The 18802-nt window shown below is 59.4% G+C and overlaps 1 protein-coding gene across 1 annotated transcript in view; it reads left to right on the forward strand.

The window, feature by feature from the left end:
• PDE2A (phosphodiesterase 2A) overlaps positions 1–18802 on the forward strand; it is a 131233-nt gene that overhangs the window by 38295 nt on the left and 74136 nt on the right. Inside the window, exon 2 of the mRNA XM_044418605.1 lies at positions 10685–10774. Coding sequence (XP_044274540.1) covers positions 10685–10774 — 90 coding nt within the window. The remainder of the gene's footprint in view (positions 1–10684; positions 10775–18802) is intronic.

Genomic DNA, 18802 nt, shown 5'->3' on the forward strand with positions numbered 1-18802 from the left:
ATTGTCCTGTGTTGTCTAATCAATAGAGATTTTGCATCGCTATCCGAGGCATCAGTGGCTCTCAGGTTATGCCTTATTCAGCAAAAATTCTTGCATCATGTGCACTGGACAGCACAGGTGCACTTTAATCCAGTCAGGTAACACAGCGAATGCGTCTTTTAACACCACAGTGCTCAATAGTTACCACTTTGGGAAGATTACTATATGGATAAATGTTGTATTGGAACCTTTTTAAATATTTACTAATGTGCATAACCTCTTGAAGTATCCTGTAATCCACTTAGAGAGTTCTTTGGACTAATTAACGTGGAATATAAGTTAAATAAATATCTACCTGCTTTCTGGAGGTTAGCACATGCTCAGCAAAATGGATTCTCTGTGCCATGTTGACAGAGAAAGGGCTGATATCACAACACTGAAAGGATAAATGGTCACCTCTGTAAGGCAATGAATGAATGACCTACAACATTTGGATGGGTGGTATGTAAATGTGAGCGGCAATTGACCTTTTTTTGATGTGGGAGGCGGAGGCTGCCGCACATTCCGTGGACAGTGGGGGTGACGAACGAGCAGCTGCTGGAGCATATTAAGCCACACGTGTCCCTGGTCGGCAAGAGAACAAAGCTGAGCTGTATTTTGGCCACATCATGCGATCGGGCTCATTAGGAAAAGATAGAATGCTTGGAATGCCCAGCGGCAAGAGAAAACCAGGTCACCAAAGAGCGAGGTGGCGAGGCTCCATCAAAGAGGGTGCGGGCCGGAGCATCGTTCCGCCGAAGGAGGTGGCACGGGATCGAAAAGTGTGGCGAGATTTGGTCCATGGGACAACTGAACAGCTGAACGACAAAAATGTAGAATCCTGGGAAAGCTGTTCCTTTGTATGCACAGGCACCATTCCATGTGCATGTATTGAAACTGATGTGGTTAATTTTTTCTTTTCCTGTTTATAGTCTTGTTTTGTTGAAATTTTAATTTTATAAAAAGTGCACAAGAATTGTGCTGCTGGATCTGGCCAAGAGGTCTGCTCCCACCATGGGGAGCCAGTAGGAAGCCCACAGGCAGGGCAGGAATAGAGCCGCATCCTCTGGCTCTTTGGGCATGTGCTGCCTCGGGCAGTTGTGGAGGAAGCAGAGAGTCCTCGGGCTTTGCTTCTGGGGAACCTGGAGAAATCGTACGTGGATTCAGATGCGGCCAGGTGCTCTGAATCCAGCCTCTGGTTTTTTTGAGTCACACAAATTGCTTGGACTTGTAGACCGGTTTTCGCTTTTGAAGGCTGGCCAACCAATCCAGCTCTGCCAGTGAGCAGACAACAGAATGAAACACCCGGCCGTCCAGGATGCACAGATGGAAGCGGTTTCACCACATCTGTACCTCTCGTGGCAGCAGCCCTGAATGGCCTCGTTCTCTGTGAAAGCATCTAATCCCCTTTCATTTAAAGCCATTTGGGTTGGGGGACATCATTGCACCTTGTGACAGCCAATTCCACTGATCGCTCACATGCTGTGTGAGGAGAGAGTTTCTCTTAACCTTTCTGGTCTCCCAGACATCAGCTTCGTAGGGTTCCAGTGCTGTGAGAAGGAAAGAAACCATCCAGTATCGAGTCTAAATAACACAGAGATCTGTGGAGTGGGCACATTGTGTTCCTATCGTGCCGGTCTGGTCCTGATGCAGCATGGCCAGGGACTTCAGCCACTGGTTCCTCACAGGCCGGCATCCTTCATTGCTCCTTCTCATAGCAAACCAGGTGCCCAGACGATTCGAGCCAGTTGGGGCTACTGGCAGCCAAAAGCAAGAGATCAGCATGCTCTGAGGCACCCAAAGGCCTACAAAGCAACCACACATCTTTCGTGCAGCTAAGCAACCTCTCCCAAGTGCACACACGCAATCTAATGCGCGGAGCATGCTCAACGGGCACAGAATGTCGGGGCGGGGGGAGTGGACAGCATCTCCAGGTGAAGATGGGGCAGAATGTCGTGCCAAGGAGGAGGGCAAGTTGATTGGTTAGAACATGGAGCACTAACAATACACTGACCAGTTTGCCTTCTATGCATCTATGGCTAAATGATACAGCAGTAAACTTTTAATCAAAGGCACAGTAGCCTGAAAAGTGTCCGCATTTTGGCTTCGTCCTGTGGCATTCAGGACCTGTGCATTTATAGTTAAATGACATGATGGGGCACTCTTAATCAAAGGCACCGTAGCCTTTAAAAGTCTCCACAGTACTTTGCCTGCCCGGAATTGTTGATGCAAGATCCAAAATCGCAAGTCAACTCTGACAAAACAGAGAAAGGAAGCACAGAAAGCACTGGGAAGTGATGATTCCAAGTCTGCTTGGTTTGCATTTTCTCTAAAAAGCAAGAGCGCAAAGGATGGCAGTTCGCCACCAAAGAGCTTCATTTGGCATGGTGCCAGTGGATGGACTTCGGATAAATAGAAGAAGTAAATAAATACACTTCGGAGATGGGAACCGGCATGAGAACAACCTTAATAAGAGGCAACCTTTCTCAACCTGGCCCCCTCCAGATATGTTGGACTACAACTCTCATCATTCTGTGGTGGGATGATGGGAGATGTAGTCCAACACATCTTAATCATGCCAGCTGGAGGAAGGTTGGTAATGTCTCTTGGCTCTTCGGCAATGAGATGGAATTGGGCAGTGTGTTGCTGTGCCGGATAACCGCTGCCGGCGTTCCCACCACCCGCACTGGGCTTGCGTGGACCCAGACTGGGCACTCCAAGGGGAGCAGTCACACGGCAGCCCGAGGCGGGTGCCGGGGCTCCGCATCGCCGTCCTCGGCAGTCTGTTGGGGGCTCTGGTTCCAACGAGCAAATTGGCTGCCAGCGATGCGTTCCATCTGCCGGCAGTGCTGATCTCGCTGTGCTTCCACGGTGACATCTTTGGAGGACACGATAGCACCGCATCAATCACAGCTGGGAGATAAACAAACAAGGCTCGGCGCAAAGGGAAAAGGTCGGGGGACAAGGACAGGCGTAACGGAATGCGCCCCCCCCCCCGCCGGCCCCATGCTTGGTGTGCGGAACGGGCTGCGTGTGGCGCCCCGTGCCTCTCCCGCCTTCTCTTCTCTTCTCTTCTCTTCTCTTCTCTTCTCTTCTCTTCTCTTCTCTTCTCTTCTCTTCTCTTCTCTTCTCCTCTCCTCTCCTCTCCTCTCCTCTGCTCTGCTCTGCTCTGCTCTGCTCTGCTCTGCTCTGCTCTGCTCTGCTCTGCTCTGCTCTGCTCTGCTCTTTCTCGGGGCCTGGCACTATTTGCACTTTCTGACTTACAGGGACAGCTGCAATCCGGTGCCAGAGAACAAAACCCATCCGCACCCTCAGCAGAAGCGTGGCAGCATCCAACCTGCGTGCCCCTTATCTTGCTTTCTCTCTCTCCCCCCGAGATGTGCGTGGCGACCCCAGAAAGCACTTCAGTTGCGGGGGGCTGCTTTGCAGGGTCGCTGGCCCAGGTACAGCCCCACTGGGGGCCCGGCCAACCCTCGGCGGTGTGCCATAGACCGTGGCCCCCTTCCTCTGGTGCCAGCCCCCCTCCCCCAGTGACGAACGATGGTGGTTTTTCTTCTGTTCTAAAGGGCTGAAATGGTACTATTTATCTAGTTATTTATGATTCAGATTCGTCTTACCTATTTATGATTCAGTAACTTCTGTCAGGACAAAATGAGAAAGATCTTTGCTATCCTATGGCTGCTAAAGGACAGCTTTAGACTTTAGATGGGATTCCTGACCCGATCCGATCCGATCCCACATAGTCCTTATTGATGCGGATACTTGCCTGTCCCTTGGTGGTGCACCCTGAGGTATGCTAACCGTCTCCCTGCCCTGAAGACTATTTTTGTGCAGTGTGGTCTTAATCCCTATTGTTTTATTCTAATGTGTCCTTAGCAAATTGCCTCCCCCAAGCTGTGTTTACTGAGAGGTGCAGACTCCCACCTTGGTAGCCCCTTCGGGGCAGCAGGGGGGAGGAGGCGGGGGGGCTGCCTACACACCGCTTGTATTTCCTGTACGTCTGAATAAACGGTAAGTGTTCTTTTGATGACTCGGCCCCAGTGGAGTCTCAAAGGGTGGTTTTTTGACTCTTGGCTCTGCCAATTTGCATTACCTTTTTTATTTGCTTACTGGCAGCAAGCGCTTTAAGCTAAACTATTCTAGCTTTTTTTTTAAACTCCCCTTTCCTTTTGCCTTCAGCCCCCAGGATCTGCTGGGGCTTGGAATCTGGCCTCTGGCCGAACACTGATCAGTCCCCCCCCACCGCCTTCTAGAGTCCGGCTAGGTTGTCTGAAGGCAGGCAGGCAGGCACGGCCAGGAAATCCGAGGACACCTTGGTTTGCCAGAGCCACGGAGGAGCCGCCACCTCTCTCGGCCTCGTCGGCATCCTGTCGGCCAGCATGTTGCGTGGCCGGGCTGCAGTGCCTTCCGTGGCCTCCTGCGTGACGTGGCAAGGGGCCGCCCACCAGCCGTGTCCTCCAGCCAGCCTCCCACCCTCAGAGGGACGGAGGGCAGCCAGTAGGCCCCCTCCTGGAGGCTGCAGGACAGACTCCCACTGCCTGCCCCGAACGGAGGCCCTTACGGAAGCCTCTGCAGCCCGCTGGGCCACCTCGCAGAATCCGAAAGAAGAGCGTCCCCTCAGTGCCCGGTTCGGCGGTCGCCCGCTTGGACAGCAGGAGAGGCGGCACCGGTTGCTCCGGGGCCCGGGCGGACTCCCTGTCGCTCTCGCACAGGACGGCCCACCTCACTGCCAGGCTTTAGGAAATAAGGGGAGCTGTGAGGCGGTCCCTGCGGACTTGGCAGTAGGAGATGCGTTCTTTTCCCTCCTTGGCACCAAAGCGGGCATCTTGGAATCGAGTCTCTGGGCTGCTCTTGTGCGAAGGCCAGAAGGTCGTGCCGCTCCGACGCCACTCACGGACACGTGCCCGACTGGGATGCTTCCGAAAGATTCCGACCTGCCGGAATCAGGCGAGCGCTGCGCTGGGCCCAGGGGCAGCCCGCAGCACAAGGGGGGCCCCCCAACCGTTGGGGCTTTGCATTCGCCCAAAGCGCCTTGGTGGGCAAGCACGGCTGGACGTGGCCCTGACTTACTGGGCTTTCCCCTGCAGTGTTTGTGGGGCCGTCCCAGTGCAGGCGCTGAGTCAGCCCAGCTGCAGAATCAACCCATGCGGCTGAGGGGAACTTGAGAAGGGGATGATGGGACTGAGAGTCATCTGGCCCAGCCTGCAGCCAGCTGTCCATGCGATCCCACAAGGGCACCCCACCCAAGTTTCCCAGCAGTCAGTGTGCAGAGACTCGCTGACTCTGTGCTGGAGGCAGCATGGAGCCCCGGGGCTGGGAGCCGTGGGCAGCCCACTGCGGCCACCGGGACGTCTGGGGCAAGGGTGGGACCCAAGGTCCCGCTGGCACCTGGTGTGGACGGGAGGCTGCTCTGGATGAACCCAGGCCCGATGCAGCCTCTGGGTTTGTCCAATGCCATCATGTCGCCTGGACAGCCTCGCCTGGGAAAGAGAAACCAAAGGCATCGATACGGGATGGGGAATACGTGGCCCAAGAGCACTGAACAAGGAAAAGATCTGGGAGTAATTGTGGACAGCAGGCTAAACGTGAACCAACAATGTGATGCAGCCGCCAAAAGGGCAAATGCTATTTTGGGATGTATTAACAGAAGTGCTACTTCCAAATCACGAGAAATAGTAGTTCCTCTATGCTCCTCACTAGTCAGACCTCACCTGGAATACTGTGTCCAGTTCTGGGCACCAACATTTAAGAAAGATGCAGAAGAATTAGAAAAGGTCCAGCGGAGGGTAACAAAAACGATCCAGGGTTTGGAAACTCTGCCCTGTGAGGAGGGACTGAGAGAACTGGGCATTTTCAGCCTTGAGAAGCGAAGACTGAAGGGGAACATGGGATACCTCCATAAGTACCTCCAAGGCCACCACAAAGAGGAAGGCCAAGGTCTCTCCTCGCTGATCCCAGAGTGCACGACTCGGAATAAACAATTCAAGCTACAACAACCCAGATTCAGGCTGGGCATCAGGAAGAGCTTCCTCGCTGTCAGAGCAATGCGGCAGTGGGACCAGCCGCCCGGAGAGGTGGGGGGCTCTCCCACACTGGGGACACTCAAGGTGAAACTGGGCAGCCATCTGAGTGGGATGATGTGAACTGGTGTCCTGCAAGAGCCGGTGTCGGACTCGATGGCCTCCATGGCCCCTTCCATCTCTCCTATTCCATGATTCTGTGATTCATTAATCTCTCCGAATCCGTTCCAAGATGCTTTTGGAAAGGCAAAGGCTGCCTGGCCTGGCCTGGCTGTCGAAGAAGCAGCGCCCTTGGAGGGGAAGCTGGCCAGTGCTTCCTGGGCAGCCTCTTCTCCCAGGCCAAGCAGTGACTCCCAGGCCAAGCAGGGACGCTCGGCGATGGCAGAGAGAAGGGCGCTGAGGAGGGACGAGCGCCTGTGTCCTGGGGTGCCCCAGAATACCACCTGCGTTGGCTCCCCGAGCAAAGCCTGGCTTTAAATTGGGCCCTGCGGCATGAGAGAAGCCCTGCAGGAGTCCGTTCGCCCCGCATCCAGGTCCTGGTGTTTGCAAGCAGAGCAGGGGTGGCCTTGTGCAAATCGGGTTCTCGCAGGATGCCTGACGGGCCCAAAGAGCGGCTGCGGTGCTGCCGTTTCTGCAAAGGCACGTCGGATCGCACCCTGTGGCTACGGACGGCCGCTTTGGGGTGGGCGGGAGGCAGGAGGGAGCAAGCCCCAGCAAGTCTCCAGACTGGAGCAGCTCGGGCCCCCGGGATTTCTCTCCGGAATAGAAGCAGCCCCTGTTAGCAGACTGGTCGGAAAGTCTGTTAGACCGAGCCATTGCTGCAGCCAGTTTGCCTCAAGAGCTCACAGCACGGAGAATGAAGTTCATGGAGGTCGGGGGCTCATCACCTCGGCTCGATGTCGGCACCTTTTCCACTCACCTCCAGAGGGGGGGCTGCACCGGTTTGTTTCAGTAAAAGTGGCACATTCTGGTGGCGCCTTAGAACTGGCCACGTTTCCTCTGGTCTTCCGAAGATTGATGCCAGAATAAATTTGTCAGGCTTTGGGATATTGCGAGACTCCCTGTTTTTCACAATAGCAAACAAACAAAAGCCAAGATTGAAAAGGTCAGCAGTGTGTCGTTTCTTAGCATTCATAACTCTGGCATTTGGGGGCTGGCGGCACACGATCGCCCGAGCATCGGTGCACCCACCTGAGCGCCTGCTCATCTCTGACAGATGCTAATCAGGGCGGCAAGCATGATGGACTCGCAGACCTTTAAATGATCGTTAGCGATGGCCCAGAAAAGCTGAAGCGGCATCCATCAAGCGTTCTATGCCAGCAGCCTCTGCTGAGGTCCAGGACGCTACCGAGGAGGAACGAAACGAAGTAAAAGTGCCCTGTTGGGTTGCAGGAAGCCCCGCATCCAAATCCTGGCTCCTCCTGGTGGGGCTGGAACAAAAACTCTGGCCAGAAACCCGGGAGGGTGGACCCAGCCTGTCAGTGCTGGCAAAAGGGAGTGAAAGGGGCTAAAGGGTCAGGATCATTTCCCTGTGGCTGCAGAGGCCGCGCAAAGAGCAGAACGCAACACAGGAAGCGGAGGAGATTTTGCCTGGCAGCCTCCACATGCCAGGGGGTGGCTTGTCGTTCGGTTTGCCCTGCCTTGGAGCGCACAGTCCGGACGCACTGGCGTGTGAGGCTCCCGAATGTGGCTCCTGAGGAGTGCGGGGGCGAAGATGTGGAGGACGGCCATTTGAGGCAGGCGCGTGGAGCTTGTGGAAGCCCACAGCTTGTGGGACTGTGATTCCAACCGTCCCTGAGCTGGAACCCAGGAGCCCTGGAGGGCCACACGCTGATTTGAAAGGTGTGGACGTGATGGTTGAATTAAGCCCCCACCTTCGGCCATGGGGTGCTTCCGATTTGAGGGAACCGCCACTCGGGGACCCCACTCCCACTTAGCCTTTACGGAGCATCCTCCAGGGCGGCTCTTCCCATATTCTCAGCCTCCAGGAACTTGCGCTGCCCCAGAGGAGGTGCCAGAGGGTTCTGTAAGTACTGCTGTTGCTATTGCTATCATTTTGAAGCGCTAAAATGCAATGTACAACTAAAGCCAGATAATAAGGATGCAAAGAACGTTGCACATGAAGGCAGAGGGCAGGGAGCACCCCCTGCCCCAGGCAATCCACAGAGAGGCTGCTGGAGGGGAGATCGACCCCCTGCCCTGCCCTGCCCCCGGCCGAGCCCTTCCCGACCTTCCTTCGTGTGTTACTTTCCTGTGCCAAACCGATGGACACCGGACACTCCTGGGCGATGGGGAGCTCAGGGCAGGGCAGAGCTGCAACCTCAGAAAGGCCGGGACCCAGCCTGCCTCCGCCCTTGGCGCCGCCTGGCTCCTTGCACCCTGGCTGGGCTCCGAAGATGGAAGGCCGTTGCTGGAGCCGAGGGGAGTGCCAGGTGGAGGAGCAGCGCTGCCCCTCGGAGGATCCCGCGGCGCCTTGGCCGTTGCTCACAAGGAGCGGCAGGGCAGAACTGAGCCGTCAAAACGTTTGGGGCGAGGAGAGCGCAGAGGCAGCCCTGGCCTTGGCGTCCCTCCCCTCCTCCACTGGCGCCTGGACACCTGCAGGTTCGGAGGGCTACAGGGGGCCGCGTCCGACAGCCCCCAAAAGTGCTCAGAGCACTCTGCACATGCAGCAGGAAAGCAGCCTGTGTGCTCTCAAGCAGACGCATGCAAACTCAGGGAGGCATGGGAAGGAGGGATCGGAGGCTGAGCTTTCCGAGAGGCCGTTCGTTGCCTCCTGGTTCCTGGGGGCAGCCTGCGCTTGAGGGGCTGCCAGAAGACTGCCTGCTCCCCCGAAGGCCTGCCCAGCCCAATTCCAGTTTAAAGATAATGCACCATTGGAACTGCTGCCTGTCATGCCTGGGCACCTGAGCGGCAGACGAAGCAGGCCGGCTGGATGAGGTTCCATTTGGATGCCAGGAAGCACTTCCTGGCAGTCAGGACCCCGAGGGCATGGAAGGGGCTTCCACGGGGGGTGGTTGAGGCCCCGTCGGTGCGGGTGTTCAAGGACAGGCTGGACGTGCACATGGTGGGCATGTCGTGGGCAGAGCCGGCTGGAGCCGGGGGTCAGACTAGATGGCCCGGGAGACCCCTTCTGACTCGCTGTGTTTCTATGCTGCTATGTCTTCCGCATCATGAGGAGATGTGCAATGTTTCTGCTTAAATTATATCAAGGATTTTAAAATGTGCATATACACACATCTTAGAGGACAGGGTGATGTCATCTGAAACCTCTGTGAAAATAAACCAAGGTTTGCAGAAAGGTGTGAACGAAGGTTGGGAACGAGGAGCCATGTGGAAGTGTTTGCCCTGCCTCGCCCAACTCACACATTCACTCGCGTGTGCGGGCACACCCTTGTTTGACAGGATGCTGGCTGGGATGGGCTGGCAGGTGTCGGGAAAGCCTTGACGGCAGACGCAAGACGGGGGGGGGTACCCGGGGCCCATCAGGAAAGGCCCCTTTCGCCTTGAAGCCAGCAGTTTATTGGAAGGTCACCCAGGCCCCTGCGGTGACTCATGCCGGCATGCGCCCTGGCAGTGGTTCTCACCGCCAACTACAAGTTTTTAGAGCATACACAGAGTGTTTTATAGATTCCGAGTCACATGGGCCCAGCAGCTGGGCCGTAGATGGCGAAATAAGGGGAGCAGGGTCAGAAGAAGGGGAGGGGTCTGCAGAGGGGGCTCAATGCAATGCCATTGATTGCAGGAGGTTAACATAACGATCACTGAGGCACGGGAATTATTGTGGGTCTTTTCGAACATGCACAGAGTGTTTTATAGATTCTGAGTCACAGGGGCCCAGCAGCTGGGCCGTAGATGGCGAATAAGGGGAGCAGGGTCAGAAGAAGGGGAGGGGTCTGCAGAGGGGGCTCCGTACGATGGCATTTGATTGCAGGATATGAACATAAGGATCATGGGATTTCTGTGGGTCTTGGCATGCAAATGAGGGTGCTGGCATTAACCCGGCAGCCTGACCAGCTCCTCCTGATCGGCCAAACAGCAGCCCTGGCAGCTCCCTGGGGAAGCCATCAGGTCCCACTTCTTAAAGCATGGCTCCTCGCACTACGGCCCGCGGACGGATCCGGCCCGCCGTGCCCGTTCATCCGGCCCGGCTACCCCCCGCCACCTGCGTGAGCACTCGCCACGCGGACAGGGAGGCAGTGGCTCGCTCGCTCGAAGATGGTTTTGGACTCGCTGGGAAATCTCCGAGCGAGCCGCCACTGGCACGCGCGTCCAGCACCACCTCGCATGCACCCACTGCTGTCTCACTGGCCCGTGCCCCCCGGCACCCCCCCCCACGGCCCACGCCAGTCACTGCTGCCTTTCAGCTAGTCCCCTGTTGAAAAAGTTTGAGGACCCCTGTCTTAAAGTGACAGCAAATGCTAAAGCGTGACCCGGCTCGGGATTTTGGGGTGCTTCCTGAGGAAGGGGTGCAGGCATTGTATAACATGAAGGCACGCGAGTGACCCTTTCTGCCGGGATTCATCTGCACTTTCCCAACACAGGGGTGCTCCAGGGCCGTCTCAGCAGCACGATGGGCCCGGGCAAAGCCGTGTCCTGGGGCCCCACAACGGCTCCCGTGGGCTCACCACCTTGCTCTTCTCTCGCAGGATGCCTTGCTGAGCCTGGGCTCCATCGTCGACGCCTCCAGCCTCCGGGAAGTGATCAAAGATGCCATTGCTTCGGTGCTCCCCAAAGTGGTAAGTAAGGGCCGTTCTGTTGGGGGGGGGGGCACGAGGGCGGGCAGCATCCTCTGCCTTCCAGCCGGATTTGCTGGGTGAGGAAGGCTGAGAGCAGGAAAGCACAGGAGAGAAGGAGCGCTGCATCTCCGACCTTGGAATGCGGGGAGCGCAAAGGCTGGCTCGCTCGGAGCGTGTCCAGCACGGCTAGGGCCAGGCGTGCCTCAGGAGGAGTCGCGATGGATGGATTCCCAGTGGCCCTCCCGGGTGGCGCGGGACTCGCTGGCCATGCTTCCTGGGACTGATGGGAGTTACAGTCCAGCCACAGCTGGGGAGCGGATTCCCCAGCCCCGAACCGCAGCTCTTCCAGGATGCAGGTGGGGAAGCTTCCTCCAAGCCGTGGTGCCCTGGCGCCATTTTAGACGGAGGTGTGGGCCTGGGTGCGGGGTGGGCTTCTGCACCTGCTGCTCTGGCTCCTCTCCTCTCCTCTCCTCCTCCCACCACGAATTCGCAATGCACGTTCATTCACTCCTCGAGGGCAGTTTACGGAGGAGCTGCTCGTTAGCAGGACGTGTGTTCAGGGCACCACGCCGTTCGGCTGGCTTCTGCAGCAGGCAACAGAGGCGGCCACGAGAAAGGTGCTTTTTCTGGCTAGGGTGCCCGGTGCATTTTGTTTATGAAATCGCAGCTACTTGCTGGACGTTCCTCTTGGCATCTTGAACTGCGCTTCTGCTGACGTCTGGGGGATCCGTATGTTGATGAATGGATGAGTCTAATGTGACTGGTTGACATTCCCGCTCTTCAGCCACAGGGAGAGTAAAAGGAGGCCATGCATGATAATTCTTGCACTCCCCCAGTCGCAGGTCCGAGGCTCCCTGGGGCCGGGCGGTGAGGCGGAAGAGCAACATGCGCATTCTCATTGCTTGGGCGCGCCGCACCTCCTGCCAGGCCTGACGGTCCAGCCACAGAGCGACCTGTTGAGCAATGCAGCACAAGTGACTCTCGGAGCTGCCGGGGCCTCGAAAACCCTTCAGCTTTGATCCACTGGTACTGCCAGAAATATGCGGGTCCAAGGGCTCTGCCAGCTGGATCAAACCCAACCCGGAACACTTTTGCTGAGCCGTGACCCTCCTTCCTGGGCTAATTAGCATGTTGCAAAGATGAGGCTCCGAAAATGTGTTGGCTTGCACCGAACCCAGAATGCGATGGCCCCCCCGTTGCCCAGAGGCGGATCCCTCAAGAGCCATCCTGCCACAGGATGGGGACTGACCCCTACCCCATCGGGCCCGGGGTTCAAATGCAGCTCTCCGTTTTCCTTAGATCCCCTTTGCTGGTCCCCATCCCGTTTCCCTGGCCTCCCGACTGTCCACGGACTGGAAGTTTCCCGGCTTTTGTGGGTTCTTCTCCATTCTGAAAGGTTAAACTCCTTTTGAGGTTTAATTTCTGGTCCTAAGAGCTTAGGCTAGACTAAGCCGGCACTCTGTGGTTTTGGCTCGGCATCCTTGCCCTTGCCCCTGCTCAGCACCAGAAAGTGGTTGTTGCTACACTTTTAGAACACTCTTCAGTCCATTTGGGCTCTCCGGGCGGTTATGGATTTAAAAATATACATGGAAGCAGCAAAATAATCATATTTAGCAAGCAAAAAACAGTGAGTGCAGCAACGGATCAGCAACCGATGGCCAAGCGTCCCCGGCCCCAGTTGATGGGATGGTGACATGAAGCGGGCTCCACGCTGTTTCGGAAACGTGGCCTCGGAAAGTAGTGGTTGGTCTGCGCAGGCCTCGGGGGCGGAAGGAGCAGGGCTGGCCGAGGCCGCAGAGGATCCCGGAGGTGGCAGCGGGAGCCGGTGGGCAAGATGGCTGCGCCCCAAGGCCTGCCTGGCTCCCCTTCAGGGTGGGGGAGATGGGGCCCCATTTCCACTCCCAGCCAGTGGCTCTTGGGAGCACCCAAGGGGGGGGGGCACCGTCTGGTCCTTCACCTTCGGTGGCCGGCGCTCTTGCCTGGCCTCGGGGAAGAAGGCCCTCCGCCCTCTGGCCTTCCCTCCCTCCTGTCTGTCTCCTAGCCGGGTTTTCTTGCAACAGCCATGCTAGAAAATGTGCAAGGAAGTTTCTCTGGGCGGGAGCGGTCCGTGGGGGGGCTTCACTGCATGGCTGCCTCAGGCACTTGTGAGCCGATTTGGACACTGCTCTCCCTGATTACTCCCAAAGCAGGAGCCAGACACAACCGGGAGGAACGTTCCCACCGCCCTGTCCATGCATCCAGCAAGACTTATGGCCCCTTCTGTCCACACGGTTCGGGGCTGGCAAAGAAATCCCATGCATTTCTGTGGAGGCAGAAATGGGAACAGCCAGGCACGGTCTGGTCAGACGCACACACCGGCGGGAAGGGAGGGCTGAGGCTTATGGGCACAGAGGTCCTGAGAGCAGGGAAGCCTGCGGTGCGGGGGGAGGCATGCGCAGCTGCAAAAATGGCTCCTTTGGACCCACATTCTCTTGCCGTCATGGTGACTCACGATCCTCTGCACAGTGGGTTACAGGGCGGGCTTGCCTGCAAACCTGAGTGTATGGAGGGCGGGATACCAAGCAGTCTTGATCTCCACTGGGAAGCTTACTTTCGGACCCAGCAGCAACTCCCGAGGGCATTCGAGACCGGCTCTTTTCCACGTCCCCCAGAATCCCACGCCCCTCCAACGCCCTCCTTCATGCCGGCGCAGAAATGGCCGTGAAAATGAGCGCCGTGCAGGCATCCGGCTGGCAGGTCTGCCCGGGCCGCTCGGTCAGGAGTCCAGCCTGCCAGCTCTGACGGCCACGCAAGCCACGCACCGCGACTCCTGGCAGCAAACGCCACCTCCGCAAGGCATGTTTTTCTCTTCCAACCCCAACCCGCAATGCATCGAGAAGGAAACTCCAGGGCCAGAGCAGGTTTAGATGCAGCCCTTTTTTATGTCAGCTTGGATAGGTTTGCACCCTTGATCAGAGTACGGAACTGTGTGGGGAGGAATCCGCAAACTCCAAGCTGATTGCTTTGTTGCGGTTTGTATAACTCTGCAGTACTCACTTGTCTGGGATTTTAAAAATCCTTGCGGGGGTTAGGGGGGGATGGCAATGCAGAAACACAATCGTTTTTGAATCAAAAAGCAACCAGCACCAAAGAAAGGGAGGGACTGAGCTTTGTAAGGGAGAAAATTAGGCCTTTTAAACATGTATTTTCTACCTCGCACAGAAAAGACAATTTTTTAAAAAATAAAGAAAAGATTCTTGGGGGGAAGTGGATACACACTGAAAATAAGGCGCAATTGTTCCCACTCAGGCAGTGCTGCCATTTCCAAAGTGTAATTTTCTGTAAGAATTGCTACAAAATTGTAAGCACATAAAACGGGGCGAGGGAAGCAACCTGGCCCAAGCCTCTGCTGGGCACTCCGGACTCCCCTGGCCCGGCCCAGGTCGCCTGCAGCACACAGCCACCCTCACGACCCGGCTGCTTTCCCACCCCCTGCCCTCGAAGGGACTCTGCCCAGAGGGAGGAGGCGTGCCGGGCGCTGCGCCCGCCCAAGCTGCCGGGGAGCGTCTGGGGAGCCGGAGGAGCAGCTCCCCGCTGGGAGTGCAGCTTTGCCTCGCCGTGTCCTGGCTGGTGTGCTTCCCTAAGGAAACCACTGCTCTCAAGGTGGGCAAGACGGAGCCCACGGGTCGGACCCCCCACTGGACGGAGTGGCACACCAGGATGCCCGTCCAGAAGCCTTCCTGAAGGCTTTTCCCCAGCCCCCTCTGGGGAGCGCTTTGCACATGGGCAGAGGACACAGAATCCTAGCCCAGTGAGGTCGGGGGTGGCTGGGAAGGCCGTCAGGTCTGACCCCTGCTCGAGGGAGGCCTCCAGTGCAAGCATCCCTGATGGGGGGCCGCCCCGCCACCCCCCGAATGCCTCTGGGGCAGGAGCCCCCCCACCTCCCCAGGGCAGGGGCTCCCTGTGTGCATGGTGAACCTGGACCCCCAGGGTGCAGCCGTGCGGTGGCAGGGGGGAGCTGGTGCGGGAGGGGCTTTGTCCCGGGCTGGGGGCTGGGAGCGCCATGTCTGCGGGAGTCACGGCGGAACAGGGCCGCCTCCTGCCGCGCCGCACCATCAGCGCAACAGATGCGGACTGCAGTGGGGCTCCGCGCATGATGCCAGGGGAGAGGCGTCAGGTGGAGGCACACGCACGCTTGGGGGTCTGACGCGACCCCTGCCGCTTCGCCAGGACCCGGAAATGCTCCACCGGAGCACCGGCCGAGCTGTAGGCCCTCCGAGGGGGACGATCCGGCTTCCCGGGTCCACAGCCCTTCTCTCCTCACAGCTAGGCAGCAAACAGCAGAGGTCACCTTGGAAGCCTCTGGGAGAACCGGTGCGCGGACGCATGCGCCTGGCACCAGCCAGCCCCCCACCCCTGAGCCCTCCCCGCCGGATGGCACGCGGCACGCATTCGGACATCTGCTAATCGCCTTCGTGCCCCCTCCCCCCTCCCCCCACGGTGAGGCCGCTCACAATGTGAAGTCCCACCTCCTCGCAGAGCGACCATGCGCCTGATCTCCGGGCGTTACAGCATGAATGCTGGAGGTGACATTAGCGCCTTCCGCGCCCTGCGTTCCTGCGGAGGTGAGCCGGGACTTGGCCGGGCAAAGCACTGCCCCCCTCCAGGCCCTCCGTGGGGCCTCGTCGTGGTGGGGAAGGGGCCCGGCCCAGCCCCTGCGCATGGCCACGGGGCTCTGCACACAAGTGCGCCCGCAGCCAGCCCCCCTGCCGCTGCTCTTCACGGGGACCTTGCCGGGAGCCCCAAGGACGGCACAGGGAAGCGGGGCTGGCAGGCGCTGCCCGCTCTGCGGAGGCGTCGAGGTGGCCCTGCCCATGCCGGGGACGCCCAGCAGCCGCCATCGTTTCCAGCTGTGGGACCGCGGCCGGGGGCGATGGGAGCGCACGCGGGCCAGGGAGGGCAGCCGCGGGTGGCCGGGGACGGCGGCTGAGCGGCTCTGCCCGCCCGAGCGCTGCCCTGCCCGCCTGCCCTCCGGCCTGACAGCCAGGTGCCCAAGGAGGCTGCCGCCGCCCTTGTTTCACGGATGGGCACCTGAGCCTGGGAGAGGAGGGTGACTGGAAGGGAGGGGCGTTCCAGGACTGGACCAGGAGCTTTTCCATCTAAAAAATTCACCCCGGGTCAAGTGGGGCGCCGACGGTAAGCCCCAGACCTGGAGGCAGCGTGCAGGCAGCAAGAGCGCCATCCGGCAGGCTGGATCCTGGCCGCACGAGTCCCCTCCCTCCCTGCCCGCTGAATCCCCCCGGCCCCCTCCCTCCCGGGCCCTCTCCCGGCCTGGCGGGAGGCTTTTGGGGAGGGGCAGCGCGCCAATTCCCTGCCAGGGACTGTGGGGACCCGGGATTTCTGCCTGCATGTCTAAACCATCACCCTTCCCCAGGTATGAACAGGGGGCCCTGGGACCCGGATCCGGTTTGCAGAGCACGGCCGACGCGCAGGCCGCCAGGGAGCCGTTTCCGTCCGTTTGCCCGTGCAAAGCAGATTTTTCTTGCCTGACTCGAGGCGAGCTGCACGGCAGAAGCGGCTCCAGCGCTGCCCCTTCTAGGCAGACCCGCGGTGAGGCTGGAGGAGCACGTCCTGAAATGCTTTCTGGGAACTCCCAGCGACGGCCGGGGAGAGGGATGCCACGGAGCAGCTCACCCGCCCCCCCATTCGGCCCTCCGATGGAAGTGCCAGGGGTGGTGCCACAAGCGGGTGCCCCATCAAGGGCCTGAGGCTGGATGAGAGGCCCGCGTGCGCCCTGGCCAGAACCGGCCTGGTTCCAGCCTCCGGGGTGAGTTCGGAGCCAAGCGCCATCCACTCTCACCGTCTGGCCTGGCCATTTTCCAGCTTGGATGGCGACGTGCAGAACCAGCCAGCGGAATGGCGTGTTTGACACATTCGTGGTTTTGGCAAACGTGCACGGACAGACTTTAAGCGGTGAGAAACGCTGTGCTCCAAAAGCTCGCACGATTGGTGTTTACAGCTGGAGAAGTGGGCCAGTGCAAGCTTACAGAATGACAGGGACACGAGTCGGGAGGAGGTTTGAGCTGGAATTCCGGGAACCCGGGCGGGTGCCGGTTCCCCTCGACATGCGCGTTCCACGGGAGCTGCGATTGGTGGCAGGCCAGTGGCGAAGTGAGCACCAGGTGCCCCCCATGGCATCGCCAGGCGGGGCAGCGAAGACCCCTTCCGGCGGTGTAGGCGCACCCAGCTAGATGGACAGCAGCCAGCCTGGGAGTGCCCCGGCGTGTCTGCCCGCGGTGTGGGCTAGTGCGCACGCGCGTGTGTGAACATGGCATTCCTGTCTTTCGCCAGATCTGAGCCTAGGGCTCAGCAGAGGTGTGCTTGCAGTGCCCCTTGCGCATCAGCGAAAGGGGACGGCCGAATCCCCATTCCCCCGACAGACCCATGTGCCGCGCGCAGCCTCTTTCCCCGTTCCGCAGCAGGAGAGCATCGTTCCACGCATGGTGCCTGCCAAGTGCGACAAGCGAGGAGTGCGGGGGGAGCGGGGGGGACACGTGTGCTGTGAGTAAATCCTTTCTGGCCAGCTGAGACCAGGAAACGGCCTCCCTCTGCACAGCCGAGCTCCCTGCTCAGCTGCTGGGAGAGGCCGGCCGGCGCGGCCTGGGGGCCAAACCTCTGCGGGGGGCCGTGCAGAGCGCCCCTGGAGGGCCCGTCGCAGGCTGTGCTCCCCACCCAGTCCCAGAGCAGAGCAGAGCGTGGGGGCAGAAACTGGAAACTGGGCCGCGAAGGGCAGCAGGGGCAGATCCCCGTCTGTGGGGTGGGCAAGGCAGAGGGCGGCTGGACCGCTCCGCTGGCCCCTGTGCTCCCCCAGCCAGACCGCCTGTGTGCCGGAAGGGCTCCGGGCTGCCTGGGCACGCGGGGCGGAGCTGAGCCGGGGCCCACAGGGCCCACGGGCCGCAGTTCGGGGGTGAGGCATCCACCGCCCGCCCCCCTGGGCTCCCCGCGCCCTCTGACGGAGCGGCAGTCCTCACCGTGGGCGAGGGCGGTGGACCGTCCCAGCAGCAACTAAGGGGCCCGCGTCGCGAGGCTTTTGGCTGGCACTGGGCCCCTGGGCTTTGCAGAGGCCTCTCCAGCCCCGGCGGGCTGGAATGGGTTTGCTGGCGCAGGCCAAGGCAGCTGCCGACGCAGGGGCTCTCCTGGGGGTCGGCAGTGGGGCCCCTCTGGGAACGCCTGCCCTTCCAGAGTCACGCCCAAGCCTTTGCTGAGCACGCGTGTTTCCAGAGTGCCCAAAGCTCTCAGTCCCAAAGCATTCAGTTGTCACTTGAGCTCCATGGTGCAGCTTGGCAGGGCGTGCCGACCTCCAGAGCCAGAACTGAACATGGCCTCTTCCTCCTCCTCCTCCTCCTCCTCCGTGGACCAGCTCATCACAGCCCATGGCAGGGGGGTCCCTGTCCAGCACCTCTGCCCCCGGCAGGGCTGCGTCTCTTTTGCAGTCCCTTGCAGAAGCCTCCCCTGCCAATTGGGAACCACGAGGTGCTTCTGGTTCAAGCTTTGGTGTGGGTTGACCCACCTGTGTGGGGCAGGCCACACAATCCAGAGCAGAGCATGCCAGAGGTAGCGACGGGCAAAGTGAACTTGATCCAGGGGTCGACATCTGGCAGACCGGCCTGGCTCACCCCGCCACGCTGCCCCCCACCACCCTGCTGCTGGCACCGAATTGCTCGGGGGCCAGACGGGCAGCCATGGCCTGCTGCCTGGGAAGCTCCCCTGCTTCTCGGAGGCCGTGAACATCGTGCAAACCTCAGCTGCAGCTTGCACAGATTCTGGCTGAACACTGCGGCCCAGGTGTTACACGCATTTCCCAAGCTTTAAAATATACACACACAGAGCACCACCTGCTTCACAGGTGGAAGCCACGAAAAATCCTCCAATTTGCTTGCTCTTGGCCCCTTGCTGGCCCCTCTGCATCCACCTGGCCAATCCAAGCGCCCCGGGAAAGCCCACAGGCCCCTGAGGCAGGTCTGGCAGCTCCCCTCCCCTCCCCTCCCC

The sequence above is a fragment of the Varanus komodoensis genome, unplaced genomic scaffold (genome assembly GCF_004798865.1).
Source record: "Varanus komodoensis strain SLA01 unplaced genomic scaffold, ASM479886v1 scaffold91, whole genome shotgun sequence".
NCBI lineage: Eukaryota > Metazoa > Chordata > Lepidosauria > Squamata > Varanidae > Varanus > Varanus komodoensis.